General features: G+C 48.4%; 1 protein-coding gene across 1 annotated transcript in view; it reads right to left on the reverse strand.

Moving 5' to 3' along the window:
* Nucleotides 1–22,182, reverse strand: part of trim46a (tripartite motif containing 46a) — a gene marked incomplete at both ends in the record, with an annotated part of 56,815 nt that overhangs the window by 28,165 nt on the left and 6,468 nt on the right. Inside the window, 10 exon segments of the mRNA XM_084336077.1 lie at nucleotides 26–28; nucleotides 30–71; nucleotides 74–115; nucleotides 117–167; nucleotides 870–965; nucleotides 1,132–1,278; nucleotides 11,251–11,297; nucleotides 11,300–11,448; nucleotides 17,609–17,738; nucleotides 17,741–17,758. Of these exon segments, the coding sequence (XP_084192203.1) occupies nucleotides 26–28; nucleotides 30–71; nucleotides 74–115; nucleotides 117–167; nucleotides 870–965; nucleotides 1,132–1,278; nucleotides 11,251–11,297; nucleotides 11,300–11,448; nucleotides 17,609–17,738; nucleotides 17,741–17,758 (725 nt within the window).

Here is a 22,182-nt window from a genome sequence, read left to right on the forward strand (position 1 = left end):
CAGGAGGCCCCCTCCTCTCTGACACCTGGACGGGACAGGGCCTCTCCCCTCCTGCCGCGGGACCCCTCCCAGGGCCCAGGGCCAAGGCCCCCTGTCGCTCTGCCAGAGCAGACCCCCAGCTCCCTGATACAGTGGGTCAACTGCTCCCGGGCCACTGCATTGTTCACCTACAGAGAGAGAGAGAGAGAGGGAGAGAGAGAGGGAGAGCGAGAGGGAGAGAAGAGAGAGGAGAGAGAGAGAGAGAGAGAGAGAGAGAGAGAGAGTGAGAGGGAAGAGAGAGAGAGAGAGAGAGAGAGAGAGAGAGAGATGAGAGAGAGAGAGAGAGAGAGAGGGGAGAGAGAGAGAGAGAGAGATGAGAGAGAGGGGGAGAGTAGAGAGAGAGAGAGAAGAGAGAGAGAGAGAGAGAGAGAGAGAGAGAGAGAGAGAGAGAGAGAGAGAGAGAGAGAGAGAGAGGGGAGAGAGAGAGAGAGAGAGAGAGAGAGAGAGAGAGAGAGAGAGGGGGGAGAGAGAGAGAGAATATGAAGAGGTGGATGGAGACAGAGAAAGGAAGACAGAAAGGGGGTAAGATAAGAATGGATAGGATAAGATAAGATAGGATATGGTAAGGTAAGATATGATCAGAGAAGAGAAGAGAAGAAGAGAGAACTTGTATATAATAAAATAAAAGCATCTAAAAATGAAAGATAAAAAGAACACAGATGAAAAGTTTAAACACAGCAGGTTTACAGATATGAACACTAAGCATTGCTAATGATGGAGTGTGAAGAAGGATTAGGATAAATATATTTTGTTTAATTGGGGGGGGGGGGGGTGAATACATTATTTTAAAAAGAAGAGTGAGAACAAATGTGGGAATAAAATCAGTTTACCTCCATCTGTGTGATGACACTCTCCAACTGGGTGATCTGGGTCTGTACCGTCTCCTGGTTGGCCAGGATGTAATTGATCTCCTTGGTGATCTTTTCCTATTGGGCCCATGAGAACGTTGATATTTCACAAGATGCCAATACCAGGACGAAGATTGAATAGATGAAACAGACTTGCTGACCAAGTGACTGACTGACTGTCTGACTCACTCACTCACTCACTGACTGACAAACAGACAGACAGACAGACAGGGCTGGCACCCACCTTGAGCGCTTGGTAGGCCTGTGCTATGGGCAGCACCTTGTGCCCGTGGTGGGCACGGCGGAGCTTGCAGAGCGGGCACAGCAGCTTCTGGCAGTTACGACAGTACCACAGTAACCTCTCCTGCTCGTGCTCTGTGCAGGTCAGAACCTACAGCACAAAGGAATTCATATTTATAGAACACATTTCACTACAATGAAGTAACAATGTGCTTCACAAACTAATATTAAAATTAAAACAGGAAAAGGAGCAATTGCACAATAATGCACCCTTCACAAAAGCACAAAACAAAAACACAGCCTGTAACGGAGTAAGAAAAAAACTGAGTGGAGGACATTTCTAAGAGAGCCTTCTTGATACTTAGGGGAAGGTGGTTCTAGGGGCGGTAAGGCACAGGGATGGTAGAAAATAAGCCCCATCAGATATCGATGGCTGCAACGCAACATTTTACTTTGTATGATGAGAAACCTCCTATCTGCACCTATTCAGTCTGTCTGCAAGATATTTTCCAAACGCAGTGTATTGTATTGGGTATTGTTCTGAAGGTCCAGATTAACACTGAAAGTCTGCGTTTATTATTTTGTATAACTTGTATATTGTTTATATATATAAGATATATATCTTTACGCCATCCGTTTGCATAATAGTATTCTTCGCTCGCCTCATTGGGTCCCACCCTTGACATTGGAGGCGCCAGAGACGAGCCCCCCAGACATGGTTCTAGACATGTTCAGACAAGTTCAGACTTGCCCAGAGCAGGCGCATTGATTCTGGACAGGTAAATCGGCTGAGCCCCATAGGGATCAGTTTGAGTATATATATTGTAGATGGTGCAAGCAGCCGCGCGGCAGTAACAGAACAGGAGAAGTAGCAGAGCGAGAGCGTGATACGTCCGGTACAGTTGTACACAGACCTACAAGCAGTGTATCGTTACAGAGAGCTAATGGCTACTTAGATACGACTATAATATTGTAGAGCCATTATTGGCGCAGTATAGTGACTCGTGTAAGCGAAGTAACGTGGAGAAACGTATAGTTAAACCCAGCGGCGTTTGGATATAACTACTCATTGGAGACCGTCTGCGGGTTAGCTTCCAGTACAAACGAAGCTAGCTAGCTACCATCTATGCCAACGGGCTTTTGGATTAATAGCTATTAACCCTGCCATCTGGCGCTAGGATTACAAGGACCGGTTCCGTACGAGACCCCTTTTCTTCCAGCGACGACAGGATTATCCGACCGGTCTACCGTTCCTCCGGAGCTTGGAGCTCCAGAGGGAAACCATCGTCTCCAGCTACCATTTGCTTTTCCCAGTATCGCCTTGTTTCTTCTCACTCCCTGCAGAGCTCCGGTCGAGTATCCGTAACCTAGGAACTATTCATTACCGCTGACTTTGATACACTGACATTCTATTATTAAAGGCAAACCGTGATAATTAATATGTATGTTGCTATGACTATTAAAATACTGTAAACTTGGTATCCTTGTCCCCGCGCCGTCAATTGAGTGTCCGCCATTTTGTCTAACTATACTGTCTGGCTATTAATATTCTTTAGTAGTGGTTTAATCTAAACAATCTTTAATACAGTCCGGGTTGTGTAGCCCCTTAGCTACAATTGGTCCTTCGAGCCGGAGGGTATCAGTAATAATAATCATATTAGTAATAATATGGCCAGCGGCGGACACTCTCCAATCGGCTCTCCCCCATTAGAGCGCCCTAGGCGCCAGCCCCCTCCCCACTTGGAGAACTACGCTGTAGATCTACCTCCTAGCTTATCTACGAGGACGTTAAGCAAGGATAACATTAGTAACTTAAGTATGCCCAACCTTATCGACCTGTCAACCCCACCGGTAGAGACCCAAGCTAGTTTAAGTGAAACTGACTTAGCTCACAGGGGGCACAAGCGGGACATGACTTGACTATGCCCATAGAACACCGCGCCCCCGAGATGGACCTCGGAGCGCAAGAAGGTAAAGAACGCGCCCCCGAGATGGACCTCGGAGCGCAAGAAGGTAAAGAATGCGCCCCCGAGATGGACCTCGGAGCGCACCAGAGTAAAGAGCACCGCGCCCCCGAGATGGACCTCGGAGCGTGGGAGAAGACAAAGTACAGCGCCCCCGAGATGGACCTCGGAGCGCGTGAGGAGACCAGGTCACCGCCAAGCCCTGCCAACTCCAAATCACCATCATCAGCATCATCCCCAAGCGAGGCCGACCAGAGGCTAGCGCAAGTCCTGATCGCCACGATAACCGCTTCAGCGGAAAGAGACCGTCTCCAGGCGCAACAAGAAAGTGAGCGTGAACATTCCAGAGTGGAAGAGAGACGCCTCCAGGCGCAACAAGAGGGTGAGCGTGCCCGTCTCCAGGCGCAACGAGAGAGTGAACGCGAACATCTCAGACTGGAAGAGAGTCGCCTCCAGGCTGACGCCACGATGACCATCAGACTGGAAGAGAGGCGCCTCCAGGCTGAAGAAAACATGGAGCGAGACCGCGCCAATGCACAGCGCGACGCAGCCAATGCACAGCGCGAGGCGGAGCGAGACCGTCTACAAGCACAAATGATGGAGCAAGCGCTCCAGAGGGTGACTCCCCACTCTTCCACCCGGAGCTCCCGGAGATCATCACGACACGGGTCGAGGGCACCTTCTCCTCCCCGACAAAGCTATACGGGACCCCGCTTAAGGGAAGAACCTGCTTACGTTGCCGAGCAGCTAGCCGAGCGACTACAAAGCCTAACGGAGGACGAGGGAGGACAGAAAGCCCACCCGCACGACCCCATCTCAGACCAGGAGGAACAGTGCAGCCCCGACACGCTGCGTTATAAACCCCCAACCCGTCCCAGTGGGGAGTTCGAGCAACAGACAGCACCGAGGAATAGTGCCTGGGGGCCCAGCCTCTGGTTCCCGCCCAGCACGAACCAACGACCCCACGTACGGGGAGACTCGCCAAGGAGGCCTCTCCCCCCACGTGCGTCAGTGTCACAGCCATCCATGGCATCCTACATTGGGACACCCACATTCCCAGACTTCACAAGAGAAGACCGAGCGCAGTATACCGAGCTGCGTATGTGCCTAGAGACAATTATGACCGGAGTACAGGACGAGTCATACAAGTATGCCATCCTCCTTAAGCACCTCAAGGTAACTAGAGCGCACAACATAGCGCTGGCATACTCCCAATTCACAAACTCCCTATTCTGATGCCCTGGTTGCCCTCGACGCACGTTACGGACGTACATGGGACTATGTCATTCAGGAGATACGTGAGATTGAACGTCTCCCCCCAGCTAAAGACAACCGAGCCCTGGATGACCTATCCGTCAAAGTACAATCCCTGGTAGGGATGCTCGGGTCCCAACGAGAGAAGGGGATGTACGAGTTGTACGCCAACTCCAACGTGGAACGTATATTGGAGAAGCTCCCCCCATTCCGCCAAGAACGTTTTCGGCGGCAAAGGAACCACCGTGACCCCAATGGCCCAGAACAATCACTCCTGGACCTTGCTGACTTCCTAGCCAGGGAGGTTAGCAGCCTAAGAATTGACACCTTCGCATGGGGTGGCTCGAACATTAAAGAGGGACCGAGAAGGTTTAAAGACCAAAGCAGGCCCATCACCGTGATGCACCAGGCCGAGTCGGTGTCACGACAGAAGAGTCACAACCCCCCGCCAAGGGAAAATGGAAGATTGCATGTCAATACTGCGACAACGAACACTGGCTGTCACAGTGCGACGCATTCAAGAAACTGACCGCCGACGACGTAAGTCAGTGGATTAAAGCTAACCGCCGCTGCTTCCGCTGCGCGCGTGGCCACATGGCAGCAGAATGCTGCCTTAAGAAGAAGTGTGGCAAGTGTGACGGCGCTCACCTCGAAGCACTGCACGAGAGCAACAAGCGAAAACCCGCCCCACAAAGCAGCTCGAGAGCAGAAGTACTCTACATCGACCCCGCGAAGAGTGGGAGCTCCAGGGTGCTCCTCAAGGTGGTATGAGTACTCCTCAGTCACGGGGACAAGGTACTCGACACCTACGCCGTCCTCGACGACGGGTCGGAGAAGACCCTCCTCCTTGCCTCCGCCGCGACCCAGTTGGACTTGCGGGGTCCAGAGGAGACCATGACCATCCGTACCATTCGTCGAGACTTAAAGACAATCAAAGGTGAAAACGTCTCGTTCACCATTGCAGCGATCAATCAGCCCGAGAAGCGGTACAGCATCAACAAGGCGTTCACAAGCTACGACATAGGTTTGTCACGCTACGATTACCCCATCCCACAGCTGAGAGAAAAGTACGACCACCTACGCCGACTGCCCATACCGCTCATCAACGGCGCTACACCGACCCTACTCATAGGCTCCGACCATGCGGACCTTATTGTCCCAACTGATGCGGTCCACATCGGACCCAGAGGATGCCCAGCCGCGGTTAAGACCCGACTGGGATGGATGCTCCAGGGCCCTCTCTCCGGGCCTTCCAACCGACCAACGTCCACACGCTGCCTTTACACCAAGGTGAGCGACCCAGACAATACCCTCTTACAGCACGTTGAGAGGCTATGGACACTAGACTCACTGCCATTCAAGAACGAACGCAAGATGGTTCGGTCCAAAGAGGACAAGTATGCCATAGCTCTACTCGAGCAGAAGACGACGAGGGTCGAGGTCGACGGAGTGCTAAGATACGCGACCCCACTCTTGAGGCGGGAAGGGATGCCCACTCTGCACGTGCCGAAGGGAGCGACACACCACTACCTACAGAGCACTGAGCGGCGCCTCGCCAAAGACCCCCCCCCAAGCAACGATATATCGCACCGAGATCGAGAAGCTGATCACGGCCGGCCACATAAAGAAAATCGATGACCACGAGGCAGAAAGGACGACAGAGTCATGGTACGTGCCCCACCACAAGGTCACCCACAACGGAAAGAACCGCATCGTGTTCAATTGCAGTTATCAGATCGGACAGCAGAATCTGAATAACCTACTCCTGCCCGGCCCGACACTCGGACCCTCCCTCCTCGGCGTACTGATACGCTTTCGTCAGGACAAAGTGGCCATCAGCGGCGACATCAAGGGAATGTTCCTACAAGTCCGACTGATGGAGGAAGACAAGCCTCTACTGAGGTTTCTGTGGAGAGAGAGGCTCGACGACGAACAACCCTCGATATACCAATGGGAGGTACTCCCATTCGGCACCACCTGCAGCCCGTGCTGCGCCACGTTCGCGTTACAGAAGCACGTGGCCGAAGACCCCGGAGCCGACGATGATGTCCGACACAGCGTGGAAAGAAGTTTCTACGTGGACAACTGCCTACAGAGCGTATCCACGCCAGAAGAAGCAGAGAGCATCCTACTGAAGCTACGAGCTTCATTAGCCAAAGGTGGATTCGACCTCCGACAATGGGCCAGCAGCGACCCTCAAGTTCTCCGACGCCTCCCCCCAGAGACCAAGGCCGCGAGCAGCGAGACCTGGATGGCACACACCCCAGGCGAAGCGCAAGAGATGACCCTGGGCCTCGTCTGGCGTTTCAAGACGGACTCGCTTCACTACAGACACACACCCCTGAGGACGGATCAGGAGACGTCCACGACTAGACTGACCACTCGGCGGAGTGTGTACCGAACACTCGCCAGCCAGTACGACCCAATGGGATGTATCCTCCCCTACACCACTCGGGCGAAGATGCTGGTGAGAGAACTGTGGGACAAGGAGCAGGGCTGGGACGACCCCATACCCGAGCACCTGGCTACCACATGGAGAGAATGGGAGGATGAACTTGTCTTACTCCGCGAGGTGACCATCCAGCGGAGTTACTTCCCTCCTACAGTGCGGTTGGAGACGTGTCAGATAGACCTGCACGTCTTCAGTGACGCCTCTGAAGTGGCGTACGGATCAGTGGCCTACCTGAGAGCCCGAGAAGAGGGAGGAGAAGTCCACGTAGCCTTCGTCCTGGCCCGCTCGAGGATAGCTCCCCGCAAGCAGCAGTCGATCCCGCGACTAGAGCTCTGCGCAGCTCTGGTAGGCACGCAACTCGCAAAAATGATACAAAGTGAACTCACCATACCGGTGCGTGAGATCATCCTATGGTCAGACTCCATGACCGTGCTCACCTGGATCCAGTCCGCCTCCTGTCGGTACAAGGTTTTCGTCGGAGTCCGAGTAACCGAAATCCAAGACCTGGTAGGAGCGGCATGTTGGAGATATGTTGACACCAAGCAGAACCCGGCGGATGTCATCACACGGGGGATGTCCCTAGACGACCTCACACGTCCTAACCCATACAGTGATGGTCCAGAGTTCCTCAAGCTCCCGGAGGAGAAGTGGCCTATCCCCACACCACGGGAGGCGAACCAAGATGAGTCAGAAATAAAGAAGTCTATGTTCTGCGGGCTGAGTCAAGCCCCGGCTCCAACGGACCCGGACCTAGACGACTGTCTAACCCTTGAGAGTGCTCAGAAAAGGACATTCCTATGGCACCACCCGGAACTTCCCCCCACCACAGACCTCGAAGCATCAGCCTACGAGGAAGCAGAACTTCTTCTACTAAAGAGAGCACAAAGAGACTCCTTCCCAGAAGAAATAGATTGTCTGAGAGGGAAAAAGCCAGTCCCCTCAGACAGTCGACTCCTCACCTTAGCCCCAGAGCTCGACGCCCAGCACCTCATCAGGGTGGGTGGTCGATTGAGACGGGCCCTGGACTTGGCTGAAGATGCTAAGCATCCCATCGTCCTCAACAGCCGACACAAGATAACAGATCTGATCATCCAGAAGTACGACAAGGTGGTGTGCCACGCGGGGGCCGAGCGAGTCTTTGCGGAGATCCGACGGCGCTTCTGGATACTCCAAGGGAGAGAAGCTGTACGTCGATTCCAACGGACTTGCCCGACCTGTCGCAAGTGGAGGGCACAGCCTAGTATTCTGAAGATGGCCGACCTGTCTCCCTGCCGCCTCCGACTCGGCGAGCGGGCCTTCCACTCCACGGGCGTGGACTGCTTCGGCCCATTCAACGTCAAGAAAGGAAGAGGAACAGAGAAGAGGTGGGGCATCGTGTACAAGTGCATGACCACCCGAGCTGTTCACATTGAGCTCCTCCAGACCATGAGTACAGACTCGTTCCTCATGTCATTCCGGAGGTTCCAAGCAAGGAGAGGGACCCCATCAGTGCTATTGTCCGACCAAGGGACAAATTTCCGAGGAGGAGACACGGAACTGAGAGAGAGCTTCCTGACTATGGGTGAAGAACTCAAGATACGCCTCGCTCCTGCTCAGGTCACCTTCCAGTTCAACCCCCCGAACGCCCCCCATTTCGGGGGAACGTGGGAGAGAGAGGTCCGATCCATAAAGACTGCTATGTACACCGTACTTGGGGCCCAGACCGTGGGCGATGAAGTCCTGGCTACGGTCCTCACAGATATTGAGGGAGTTCTGAACTCCAAGCCCCTCGGCTACGTTTCAAGCGACGTAGCTGACATCGACCCCATCACCCCAAACTACCTCTTGATGGAGCGGCTGGACCCTGCCCTTCCTCAGACGGTGTACAGACAGAACGAGATGAACGGCCGGAGGATGTGGAGACACAGCCAAGTACTGGCCGACCAGTTTTGGGCCCGCTTCCTCCTACACTATCTACCATCCCTTCAAGCCTGTCAGAAGTGGGTTAAAGACAGGGACAACCTGACAGTGGGTACCGTCGTGATGATAATAGACCAGTCACTACCCCGAGCTACGTGGCCGGCCGGCCGTGTGAGCAAAGTGATTACCGGTTCCGATGGGAAGGTCAGAGCGGCAGAAGTCATCGTCCAAGGGCGGACCTACACCAGACCAGTAGCCAAGTTGATAGAGCTGCCTGCGTTCCCTGACCCCCCTGACGACGACGATAACCCACTGACCTTATAGATTATTTCCAACTCCCCATAGCACATTATGGGGAAGTTGACTTGACCCTTAATATTAATCTGTGCCCCACATTTTATTTACTAATTAGGTGCGGACTAATTAGGGGGCGGCTGTTCTGAAGGTCCAGATTAACACTGAAAGTCTGCGTTTATTATTTTGTATAACTTGTATATTGTTTATATATATAAGATATATATCTTTACGCCATCTGTTTGCATAATAGTATTCTTCGCTCGCCTCATTGGGTCCCACCCTTGACATTGGAGGCGCCAGAGACGAGCCCCCCAGACATGGTTCTAGACATGTTCAGACAAGTTCAGACTTGCCCAGAGCAGGCGCATTGATTCTGGACAGGTAAATCGGCTGAGCCCCATAGGGATCAGTTTGAGTATATATATTGTAGATGGTGCAAGCAGCCGCACGGCAGTAACAGAACAGGAGAAGTAGCAGAGCGAGAGCGTGATACGTCCGGTACAGTTGTACACAGACCTACAAGCAGTGTATCGTTACAGAGAGCTAATGGCTACTTAGATACGACTATAATATTGTAGAGCCATTATTGGCGCAGTATAGTGACTCGTGTAAGCGAAGTAACGTGGAGAAACGTATAGTTAAACCCAGCGGCGTTTGGATATAACTACTCATTGGAGACAGTCTGCGGGTTAGCTTCCAGTACAAACGAAGCTAGCTAGCTACCATCTATGCCAACGGGCTTTTGGATTAATAGCTATTAACCCTGCCATCGGGCGCTAGGATTACAAGGACCGGTTCCGTACGAGACCCCTTTTCTTCCAGCGACGACAGGATTATCCGACCGGTCTACCGTTCCTCCGGAGCTTGGAGCTCCAGAGGGAAACCATCGTCTCCAGCTACCATTTGCTTTTCCCAGTATCGCCTCGTTTCTTCTCACTCCCTGCAGAGCTCCGGTCGAGTATCCGTAACCTAGGAACTATTCATTACCGCTGACTTTGATACACTGACATTCTATTATTAAAGGCGAACCGTGATAATTAATATGTATGTTGCTATGACTATTAAAATACTGTAAACTTGGTATCCTTGTCCCCGCGCCGTCAATTGAGTGTCCGCCATTTTGTCTAACTATACTGTCTGGCTATTAATATTCTTTAGTAGTGGTTTAATCTAAACAATCTTTAATACAGTCCGGGTTGTGTAGCCCCTTAGCTACAGGTATCCTTAAAGAAAATTGCATTCCGCAAGAAAACAACATGTTTTTTTGTTTTCTCAGGAGGTTTTGCGTTTCAGCCATCGATATGTACGCTATAGATAAGCATAGAACACTACATCTTCTTCTTTCGTGTAACGTCAGAGGTCCAACTCTGTATCTTGTAGCCATGCCCTTAACTCTGGTCCCACATCAAAGAGGCTGGCTTCCGAGGGTGGTTTGTATAGGGGGCAGATGGTCAGGATGTGGTCAACAGTCTGCTCAGGGTCTCCACACTCACATGCAGCGCTGTCTGCCAGGCCCCACTTCTTTAATGATGCTTTAAAATGATGCGATTCCCGCTCTGTGTCCTTGAGAAAGACACTTAACCCCTAATTTCTCCTGATGAGCAGGTTGGCACCTTGCATGGTTGCCTCCACCATCGGTGTGTGCAGGGGCGTAGCTGGGGGGGGGTAGCTTAGGATGATTCCAAGGGCCCAGCACTTTTTTTTACTAGACATCACTCAGGTGTATTATTGATGCTCTCATTGATACTATGTTTGTTTCTGAAGTGTGTGTGTGTGTGTGTGTGTGTGTGTGTGTGTGTGTGTGTGTGTGTGTGTGTGTGTGTGTGTGTGTGTGTGTGTGTGTGTGTGTGTGTGTGTGTGTGTGAGATATATAGAGAGAGAGGGGGGGCTTTGGTAGACTATTGCATTGGTCCATTCATTGAAGATGAACGCAATGCGACATCCTTTACTAGGCTCACCCACCAACAGTGCAGGTGCTGAACTGCTGATACGAATGTATAGGTAAAAACCATATTATGCGTTTTCATCAATAAAAAAATTGCCAAAAAAAGATTTCGCTTGCGCGGGGGCCAGAATCTGGAGCTACACCCCTGGGTGTGTGCATGACATGTGTGAGTGAATGGGTAAAATGTGAGGAACAAATTATAAAGCTCTTTGAATAAAAGCGCTATACATTATAAATGCAGCCATTTACCATTTACATGCAGACACAACACAGTTTAACATCATACAGTGAACACACGTTACTGACACTCACCTTGGGCCTGAAGCTGTTGGTGGGCAGGATGTGCTCGTGCTGGGCCCGGGCGTCCCCCAGGGGTGGTAGAGTTTGAAACACTCGTTGCAGAAGTTGGACCTGCAGTCGGCGCAGCCCTTGGTGGCCTCCAGAGACTGAGGAGCCTTGCAGAAACCACACATGATGGCCACGCTGCCCATGCTCACCGTGTGCCTGTACCTGGAGGGCGGTGGAGACGGTGAGAAGAGGGGGAGGCAGACAGGGCTTTTAGGGAACGCACAGCCGCAAAAACAGCATCCCAGCTCGCTGGCCCGTACGTTGCCCGCGGGAAATTACATCCAATTTCCGTACACGCACTTTGTGAGTTTGATCATATTTGCTATATATGTAGTCCGATAAGAAAAACTCACCACAACTTTGTAAAAATCCACTTTTATAGCTCCATCTGTAGATAAAACCTTTACTTCCGTGTTCTTCTTCTCGCATCTACTTTTAGCAAGCAGAGATGCTGTTGCAGCTAGGGAAGGTGGTTGCATAATTATGCCAACATCCATACTAACAACGAAAGGCACAATTTATGTACTGTATTGCTTTGGCAAAGCGTGTTTTTCCTGTTATGCCAATAAAGCTTACTTGAATTGATCTGAATTGAATTGAATTGCATTGAACTGAGAGAGAGAGAGAGAGAGAGAGAGAGAGAGAGAGAGAGAGAGAGAGAGAGAGAGAGAGAGAGAGAGAGAGAGAGAGAGAGAGAGAGAGAGAGAGAGAGAGAGAGAGAGAGAGAGAGAGAGAGAGAGAGAGAGAGAAGGAATAGATCGGAACACAAGAACTGATAATCAGGAGTTCCAGAGTGCCTTGGCCTCCTGGCTGCGTGAATACTTTCGGCAAGCAACAAGCCCTTCCGCGTTGCTCTGATTGGCCGAGCGCGCGCATGCGCATGAGCCGCGACACGGCCCTCAGCCAGGCAGGAATACTAAGCTCCAGTTCTGTGCTCCGATAAGGCTTTCAACAGCGGGGAGAGTATGCTGCCGTGAGCGGCATCGCTGAGCTCATCAATGACCCTCTGTGCTCCGATAAGGCTTTCAACCAGCGGGGAGAGTATGCTCCGTGAGCGGCATCGCTGAGCTCATCATGGTGTCCGCTGGACGAAGCCAGAGACGGTCTTATTATGGGTCTTATGCCAAGAAGCAGTAACACAACAGTGAACACATAGTTAAGTACGACTGACAGATGCATTGCAACTATGTGTTCACTGTTGTGTTACTGCTTCTCGCATAAGCCCCATAATAAGACCGTCTCTGGCTTCGTCCAGCGGACACCATGATGAGCTCAGCGATGCCGCTCACGGCAGCACACTCTCCCCGCTGTTGAAAGCCTTATCGGAGCACGGAGGGTCGTGGACCCGCAACGCAGCATTGTTTACAATCAATTAATTTAATATAACAGTCCGGTTCTGTGTTGTTTGTGTCTTTAGATTGTTGGTGAACAACTAACTTTAGGTTAGTTTAACTTGTCCGTGTCCAGTCCTTTCGATTAGCCCCCACCGTTCATTGTAAACAATGATGCATGTAGTTACTGTGTGTTGTTGTAGCCACCGGTTAATTCGCGATTTTTTATTGTTTGTCATGACAAACCAATTACATAATCTAACATATGTGTAAAGAAACAACATATTCCAGTTAACGGTATATTTTTTTTTAATGATTCGTTACAGCGAAATCAATACTTCCATTTGTATAAATTGCGTTAAGCAGAGCTTAGTATTGCTGCCTGGCTGAGGAGCGCGTCGCGGCTCATGCGCATGCGCGCGCTCGGCCAATCAGAGCAACGCGGAAGGGCTTGTTGCTTGCCGAAAGTATTCACGCCTCCTGGCTCCTGCTCTCCTTACTGTAGTTAAGGACTCTAACTTTTCATCTTCTTGACCTAAATACATCACTGTTAGTGCATCAAGAGCAGGAAAAACATGCATTGTCACGCCTCCTGGACAATACCATCCCCACCGCTGCTGCCTGGGAGCCCACTGCTGCTGTTCAAACTGCTGCCGTGGGTAACTGGGAAAACTGCCTATCCCACTCTCTCTCTCTCTCTCTCTCTCTCTCTCTCTCTCATCTCTCTCTCTCTCTCTCTCTCTCTCTCTCTAACTTCCCGTATTTCTTTATCTCTCTCTCTCTCTCTCTCTCTCTCTAACTCCCCGTCTTTATCTCTCTCTCTCTCTCTCCCTCTCTAACTTCCCATCTTCTTTATCGCTCTCTCTCTCTCTCTCTCTCTCTCTCTCTAACTCCCCATCTTTCTTTATCTCTGTCTCTCTCTAACTCCCTGTCTCTCTCTCTCTCTAACTCCCTGTCTCTCTCTCTCTCTAACTCCCTGTCTCTCTCTCTCTAACTCGCTGTCTTTCTCTGTCTCTCTCTCTAACTCCTTGTCTTTCTCTCTGTCTCTCTCTCTAACTCCGTCTTTCTCTCTGTCTCTCTCTCTAACTCCCTGTCTCTCTCTCTGTCTTCTCTCTCTCTCACTCTAACTCACCGTCTTTCTCTCTCTCTCTCACTCTAACTCACCGTCTTTCTCTCTGTCTCTCACTCTAACTCACCGTCTTTCTCTCTGTCTCTCTCTCTGTTTCTCTCTGTCTCTCTCTAACTCACTGTCTTTCTCTCTGTCTCTCTCTCTAACTCCCTGTCTTTCTCTCTGTCTCTCTCTCTAACTCCCTGTCTCTCTCTCTGTTTCTCTCTGTCTCTCTCTAACTCCTGTCTTTCTCTCTCTCTCTCACTCTAACTCACCGTCTTTCTCTCTGTCTCTCACTCTAACTCACCGTCTTTCTCTCTCTCTCTCACTCTAACTCACCGTCTTTCTCTCTGTCTCTCACTCTAACTCACCGTCTCTCTCTCTGTTTCTCTCTGTCTCTCTCTAACTCACCGTCTTTCTCTCTGTCTCTCACTCTAACTCACCGTCTTTCTCTCTGTCTCTCTCTCTGTTTCTCTCTGTCTCTCTCTAACTCACTGTCTTTCTCTCTGTCCTCTCTCTCTAACTCCCTGTCTTTCTCTCTGTCTCTCTCTCTCTTCAACTCTGTCTTTCACTCTGTCTGTCTCTCTATCCCCCTCTCTCTCTGCCTCACGCTCTGCTGTTCAAACTGCTGCCGTGGGTAACTGGGAAAACTGCCTGGCTCTCTGTCTCTCTCTCTAACTCACTGTCTTTCTTTCTCTCTCTCTCTCTCTCTCTCTCTCTCTCTCTCTCTCTCTCTCTCTCTCTCTCTCTCTCTCTCTCTAACTCCGTCTTTCTCTCTCTCTCTTTCTCTCTAACTCTGTCGTTCTCTCTCTCTCTCTCTCTCTCTCTCTCTCTCTCTCTGAAATCAGCCCCCCCCCCCCCCCACCCCACACACACTGTATCCTCTGCTGCACCTCATCAGTCTAAAGTGATTTCCTGAAGTAGGCTGCTCTCACTTGATCTTCTCCTGGAACTGACGAGAGCAGTTTTCTCTCAGATCACTGTGGGGAAGAAGGGCCACAAGGATGAGAGGCAACTTTCCTCTCACCAAGCTTCTTCAAGTCACAGTTAATGTTGAGGAGGTTAACCATATTGTGCTACTGTTTTACTGTGCTGTTTTAGCACAGTAAAATGCATGAGGTCTGCTGGTAGGCTTATCATGGATCAGGAGTAAAGTATGGATTCATTATTGAAATTGCTTGCAGCTAAGGATTTTCCCGTCATGTCTATAAAGCAGGGTTGACTATCCCCTTCCTTCCCTGCCTTTCTGCATTTCCTGCAGACTTGTTTAAAGGAATTGTCTGATGTATATAGAACCATCTCCATGCCCCTCTGATCTTTATGACTGTGTGTGTGTGTATGTGTGCATGTGTGGGTGTGGGGTGCATGTGTGGGTGTGGGCAGGCCGCCGGGGAGAAATGCGAGGCCCTGTGCGAGATTGAAACGCGAATACAGTCAACATATTCTTAAAATAATAGCGCTGCCCGAGGCTGGGCAATGATACAGTCAACATTATAGCAAGAGAGAGAGAGAGCGAGAGAGAGCTCCTGTTCTACAGTCAATATACAGTGTTATCGCTTTGTAACACTGTACAAATTTCTCCACAACACACATGTACAAGTGGCACTGTGCAGTAATACAGAAAATCCAGCAAGGGAAGAAGCTGTGTAGAAAACAGGTGGAGTTTTTGCCTAGCAATGGGAATGCTTTGGCTGTACTGTGTAGATAAGAAGTACACACTCTAGTGTTGATGTCTTTGTTTACAAGGCTTCAGGTATGGTTGCTCTGCTACAAACACAGTAGAGCAGCTGTGTGCACATCCAACCTGTTTTAGGCCAGGTGCAGGATAAAACTAATGTGACTGAAGGAAAAAATTGCAATGAACTGACCGATCACAATTGACAACTATAAGCAATGCAATGCTCAGAGAGAGAGAGAGAGAGAGAGAGAGAGAGTCTGTGATGATCCAGACAGAGAGAGTCTGTGGTCCAGAGAGAGAGAGATGAGTCTGTGGTCCAGACAGAGAGAGAGAGAGAGAGAGGGTCTGTGGTCCAGACAGAGAGAGAGAGAGATAAGCAAGACAGCTAAGATGAGCCCCTAAAGGATATTCAACTTTTAATGGAAGAACAAAACAGAGGAAAAGATAACTTCAAGGCAACATGAATATACATAGATCCAAAAGGACAAAGATCAACACTTAAATCCAAAGAGAAGAGGATCTATACCAGAGAAAACAAAGTAGCAAGGAGCCAACGGCCGACATCAGCTAAGGAGGCTAACTGCAAATAGAGTAGCCAGGGTACTGACACCAGGTACACACCGTTAGCTACGACAGCTAGCTGGCCCGTTTGGCTCAATATAACGTTAGCTACGTTAGCTAGCCGGCCCGCTTTGGCTCAATATAACGTTAGCTACGTTAGCTAGCCGGCCCGCTTTGGCTCAATATAACGTTAGCTACGTTAGTAGGGCGCGGCCCGCTTTGGGCTCAATATAACATTAGCTACGACAGCTAGCCGGGCCCGCTTGGCTCAATATAACGTTAGCTACGTTAGCTAGCCGGCCCGCTTGGCTCATTATAACGTTAGCTACGTTAGCTAGCCGGCCCGCTTGCTCAACCTAACGTCTACGACAGCTAGCCGGCCCCGCTAGCTCAACATAACGTTGGCTACGATAGTTAGCCGGCCCGCTAGCTCAACATAACATTAGCTACGATAGCTAGCCGGCCCGCTAGCTCAACATAAGGTTAGCTACGATAGCTAGCCGGCCCGCTGGTCCAACAGAACGTCAGCTACGATAGCTAGCCGGCCCGCTGGCTCCACATAACGTTAGCCAACATAACGTAGCCACGATAGCTAGCCGGCCCAAGAGAGAGAGAGATATCTCCACGGCGGGAATAGAATAGAGTGCATTAAAAACTCACCAAACGTCCAAGAGGATGGAGACAACCGCGTGAGTTGACCAAGTTAATCTGCCGAACGACCGTCCTCTTCATCTTGGCATAACAATGCTGCACGCGCTCTTTCTAGGTTAGCTAACGCTAGTTAGCCTTTAGCTAAGCTACTAGCCGACATGGCTATCCCAACTGAACCACACGTTAGCACTCGATATTATAACGTAGCTAAAGCTAACTAGCTGTCCCTGCCTTTAGCTAAGCCGACATGGCTAGCTTGACTGAACTTTCTAACATGCAACAACTTCATCTTCAGTCCATCTGCCGAACGACCATCCTCTTCGTCTTGGCTGGCATAACCTCCAATGCTGCACGCGCAAATAGTCAGACGCAGCTGACGCACGCCGGCCGACTGTTACACATGTAAACCCCTCCCTTCGTTGAAACCAATAGTATGTCTGCTGCAGAGCCCCAGAGCTCCAATAGTGTATCTGCAGTTCTGCAGAGCCGCAGAGCCAGGAACAAGTCAAACACATTCTAACAAACGTGTCCTAATGTGAAATATATAAGCATATAAGCCAAAACTAGATTTTAGGTCTGTGATGAAAAGGGGCCTCGCGGGAAGGGGGGCCTCGCAAAAAAAAAATTATAAAAGAAATATAATAATAATAATTTTTTTTTTTTTTTTTTGTGCAAGGCCCCCCTTCCCGCGAGGCCCTGTGCGACCGCACTGCTCGCACACCCCCTGAGGCGGCCCTGGGTGTGGGTCTGTGTGTGCTTGTGTGTGCGCATGCGTGCATGTGTGTGTCCATGTCTGTATGTATCTGTATGCATTTCTATGTGTGTATCTGTGTGCATTTCTGTGTGTGTATCTATGTGCGTATGCTTGTGTCTACATATCTGTGTGTGTATGTGTGTGTGTGTGCGTGCGTGCGTGTGTGCATGCGTGTGTGTGTGTGTGTGTGTGTGTGTGTGTGTGTGTGGTTGTGTTTGTGTGATATGTTTTATGCGTACCTCTCGACGATGCGCTCCAAGGTGAGGTTGCGGAGGCACTCTGTCAGTCCTCTCTCCCCCAGCTCCACGTCCTGGTGACAGGAAGGACAGGGGAACAGCATGGGGGGACCTGGCTCCTTACGTCTTCGGCGCCTGGGTACGTCCCACAAGCTGGGAGAAGGACAGAGAGGGAGGGAGGCAGGGAGGGAGGGTGGAAGGGTGGAAGGAAGGAAGGAAGGAAGGAAGGAAGGAAGGAAGGAAGGAAGGAAGGAAGGAAGGAAGGAAGGAAGGAAGGAAGGAAGGAAGGAAGGAAGGAAGGAAGGAAGGAAGGAAGGAAGGAAGGAAGGAAGGAAGGAAGGAAGGAAGGAAGGAAGGAAGGAAGGATAGAGATGGAGAGAGGTAGGGGGGGTGAAGTGTAAGTAATGCATTGGGGTTGAGGTTAGAAATATAGTGAGAGAGTATGAGGGGTTGATTAGAAGGGATATAGGGGCAGAGAACATGGGAATTAAATGAGGTTCAGGAGAAACAAGACTAATCTAGTTAACACTCACACATGTGTTTCAACAATGAGCAGTCAGTTAGTCAGTCAGTTAGGGACATTCGCTATTGTAGGCCGGCCCTTCGGCCTTGGTAAGGTAAGAGGAGAACAATATTCATGTTCCTCCTTTTTCCCCAAAGAGGACTATGATGAACAGAGAAAGGTTAGATAGAACTGTTGCTCATTCTGAAAATAGTCTGTATGTTCTCATGCATACACACGTGAGCACACACACATACATGCACACACATGATGCACATGAACACACACACTCCCAAAGCTGCTCACCAGATCCACCCTCCTTTTCTGCTTCTCTCTCTCTCTCTCTCTTCTCTCTCTCTCTCTCTCTCTCTCTCTCTCTCTCTCTCTCTCTATCTCTCTCTCTCTCTCTCTCTCTCTCTCTCTCTCTCTCTCTCTCTCAATTCAATTCAATTCAATTCAAATGGCGTTATTGGCACGACGTAACTTGTACATGTTGCCAAGCAAATGATTAATATTAACATAAACATGATAAACAGATATCAATGTCAAAGTACATAAAAATATCATAAAATATCATCAAAAACATAAAACATCAAATCTCTCTCCTCTCCTCTCCTCTATCTCAATCTCTCCTCTCTCTATCTCTCTCTCTCTTTCTCTCTCTCACCTCTCTCTCTCTGATGTGCCCTATATACTGTTAAATAAGTCATGAGAAACAATAAATCAGCTCATAGCAAAGGTGGCTAGGCCTAACAAAAATAATGGTTGGTTTCAGGTTGCCGACCGACCCTGCCGATTTAGGTGCGACCCAATATATTTTATGAGTTTTAAAAAAAAATTATATATTAAAAAAAAAAAAAAAACGTTTTTTTTTTTTTTTTTTTTTTTTTAGAATAAAGTTTCATAGAAATCTTAGTCAAACATTTAGTATTATGGATATTAAACATGCTGGCAGAGTACATGCATCCATGTTGTTGTGAACATTTTAACCCTTTCACTGCCACACGACAGCCGGTTAACCCTTTCACTGTGACAATACAGAAGGTTAGCCCTTTACTATCACACAACCGACGGCGATGCTCCATCATTAGCATCATTAGCTCCGCATCCGCGGAGCTAATGATGCTAATGATGGAGCATCGCCGTCGGTTGTGTGATAGTAAAGGGCTAACCTTCTGTCGTGTGGCAGTGAAAGGGTTAATTAAATAAAGAAATTCCCTATCCATAGTCGCCGTGGGAAAGAATAAAATAAAAAAAAAATAAAAATAAATTCCCTACCTACCCATGGCCAAACTGACAACCAACCTGAAACCAACTATTATTTTTGTTAGGCCTTACAACCGACGTGTCAGCAGCTAAATCCCCTCAGAGCCTGAGAAGCTGACCCGGCAGTGAGTGACTCGGTGTCGTCCTGTTTTCATCCTTGAGAAGATTACGTCACTCCGGATCACTTCATGGTCATCATTTTGGGCACCGATGTCATTATTTTCCCCACGTGCATTGTTAAACGTGTAGACCGTTTTTATTTGCTAGATAATGACGTTGTTTTAGTTGGACATCCGGTCCACAACATTCAAACATGTAAACATTGGCTGACACAATGCTAAACATGAATCCTACAATTCTGTATATTGGCAACTCTGTCTAAATTAGTTTCTAACCTACTGCACAGGTTGTTCCCCCCCGTAATAAGTGAGTCATTCCACCAATCCGGTCCGATTTGAGTCCCTCTGATGTTTTTAAGTGTCCTTTATCTAATCAGTTACCAAAATGTGCTTTGAAATGCTATTTATTTCAGTTGAGATGTCCTCTTTAATAAAGTGTAAAAACATTGCATGAATGTATTTTTTTTTATTATGCATTATGTTGTTATTTCAGTTGACACCATGTATTTTGACATGTCCCTCGTGGCATTTCATGAAAATGTATTTGGGATATGACCAAGAAAATGTGTAAAAAGTCCATACTTTTTTCCATGAACATCCATCTGTGCTGTTAATGCTGGTAATGATTTATTTCAAAATAAATGAATAATTATTCATTAAAATAACATTATTCAGTCTGTCCCTCAGTAACCCTCAACCCTGTTACACTGAGCATTCTCCCCCCCACAAAAATAATGGTTCAATCCATAGAAGCATGTGAAACAGGAAGTGACAACTTTGAAGTCTTTTGGAGAACACAACACCAGAAACAGGCAAGTAGCTACCTCATTGTACTATGTTTTCAGTCATTTATCATGTAATATTATGGTAGTTAAGCATAATTACTCAACACCGTTACTTGAAAGAAATATAGCAAACTATTACTTGTGAATATGATCTTTGTTATAAAATTTTTTTAGATGCTTTCTTAATATCATGCATGCCATGTGCTCTCCTGGGCCCTCATTCATCAATGTGACTTACGCACAGATATGTATGGTATTTTTGGTGAATTATATGAATTTGGACTGTTGTAATTCGTAATTCCATGTACGAATAAATAAAAAAATGAAAAAAATGAATATGTGCTTAAGCTGTGCGTACGACCATTTTTTTTTTTTTTTTTTTTTTTTTTTGCACAAATCTCTCCAACATTCCAAACATCTCTTTCCACATCATCATATTCAATTTCCAGGATTTGTCTTTTTCTTTTTTGTAAGAACATACAAAACATGTAAAGGACTCATACAAATACATTAATAACTGACATGGAAAATAAAAAAAGACTTACGAAAAAAGAAACATACTATACTATACATTATGCGTATACATCCCTGATATATATACCTTGCATGTAGACCGAACTACCTTCGAGCAGGTATGTGCTGCATCCTCTATCGGGATGCCACCCTTCTCCATATTGCATGTGAGAGAAAGCGCCCCAGACATATGCAGTTGTGCATGATAACATGCATGCACGCATGTCTCCGACACATGTATGTGGGTACGTGTGTCACGTAAGCATGTGTACATGCCTCATATGTGTGTGTGTGCAGCGTACGACCATTTCTAAGCAAAGAGTGGGATTCATCAATTTCAACTTGAACTTGACTTCGTGCTTATATTTACGCACAGCTCTGAGCATGCTTAGCTGACGCCCAGTGGTAGAATATCGTTACTACGGCATAAGCGCTCCTCAGTACATGCATTCGTTTCAACGCGGAAATAAAGACACTGGCGCGTGTTCTGTATGACCCCCGTAATTCATTATAGTTCATTGTAAAATAGCGACAGTAGTGTAATTATAACGGGCTCACACGCGAACAAGAGGTTGGCCTGCTTGTTTGGCACGGGGGGGCAGACGCAGAACACCAACCTCCAAACGCGATTAAATATTGTTTCAAATAAAAAGCGAATTATTTTGTGTCATGTTTCCAAATAAGATTGGTCACGAAATGCTTTCTACTTCAATTTGTTGGTTAGAATAGATGACCTCCGTTGAAACTTCACTGAGACTAACAGTCTATTTGTGAGCTCCCGCACAGATGTGATAATAATAATAATAATAATAATAATAATAATAATAATAATAATAATAATAATAATAATAATAATAATAATAATAATGATAATAGCTTCATTTTATATAGCGCCTTTCAAGAGACCCAAGGTCGCTTTACATAGATAGGGGGGGGGGGGGGGATAACAAAGTAACAAACATAGTGGACAGACACAACATATAAATATGATGATGGAATTCATTCAAGTCCTCTCCACCCTCGGGTAGAGCTGCCGCGGTATCGGTATTACCGCGGTATCGCTGTTACATCATGCCCACCGCAGCGTTGGGCTGAATACCGGCATCACCGCTGTTTTTTATTATATTATTATTATTATTACGCTCTCGTTGGGCTTGCGGCTCTGCAGATATACCCTACTTCTCTGTCGAGATTCCAAGCGACCCTATTGGGTACCAGAAAAGTCACATGAAACACTGCAGACCACTGATTGGTCAGAAGAGATACGCGTCACATTCTGGAGCATCTTGCAGTGCTTTTACTTCCTGAATCTCAGCCATGAGCCATTGATCAGAGCTCACAGTCACAACATGGCTAATAGTACGTTAGCTCCCACCGGAGACCGGAGTGGAT

The sequence above is a fragment of the Notolepis coatsorum genome, assembly GCF_963971535.1.
Source record: "Notolepis coatsorum genome assembly, chromosome: 19".
Taxonomy (NCBI): Eukaryota; Metazoa; Chordata; class Actinopteri; order Aulopiformes; family Paralepididae; genus Notolepis; species Notolepis coatsorum.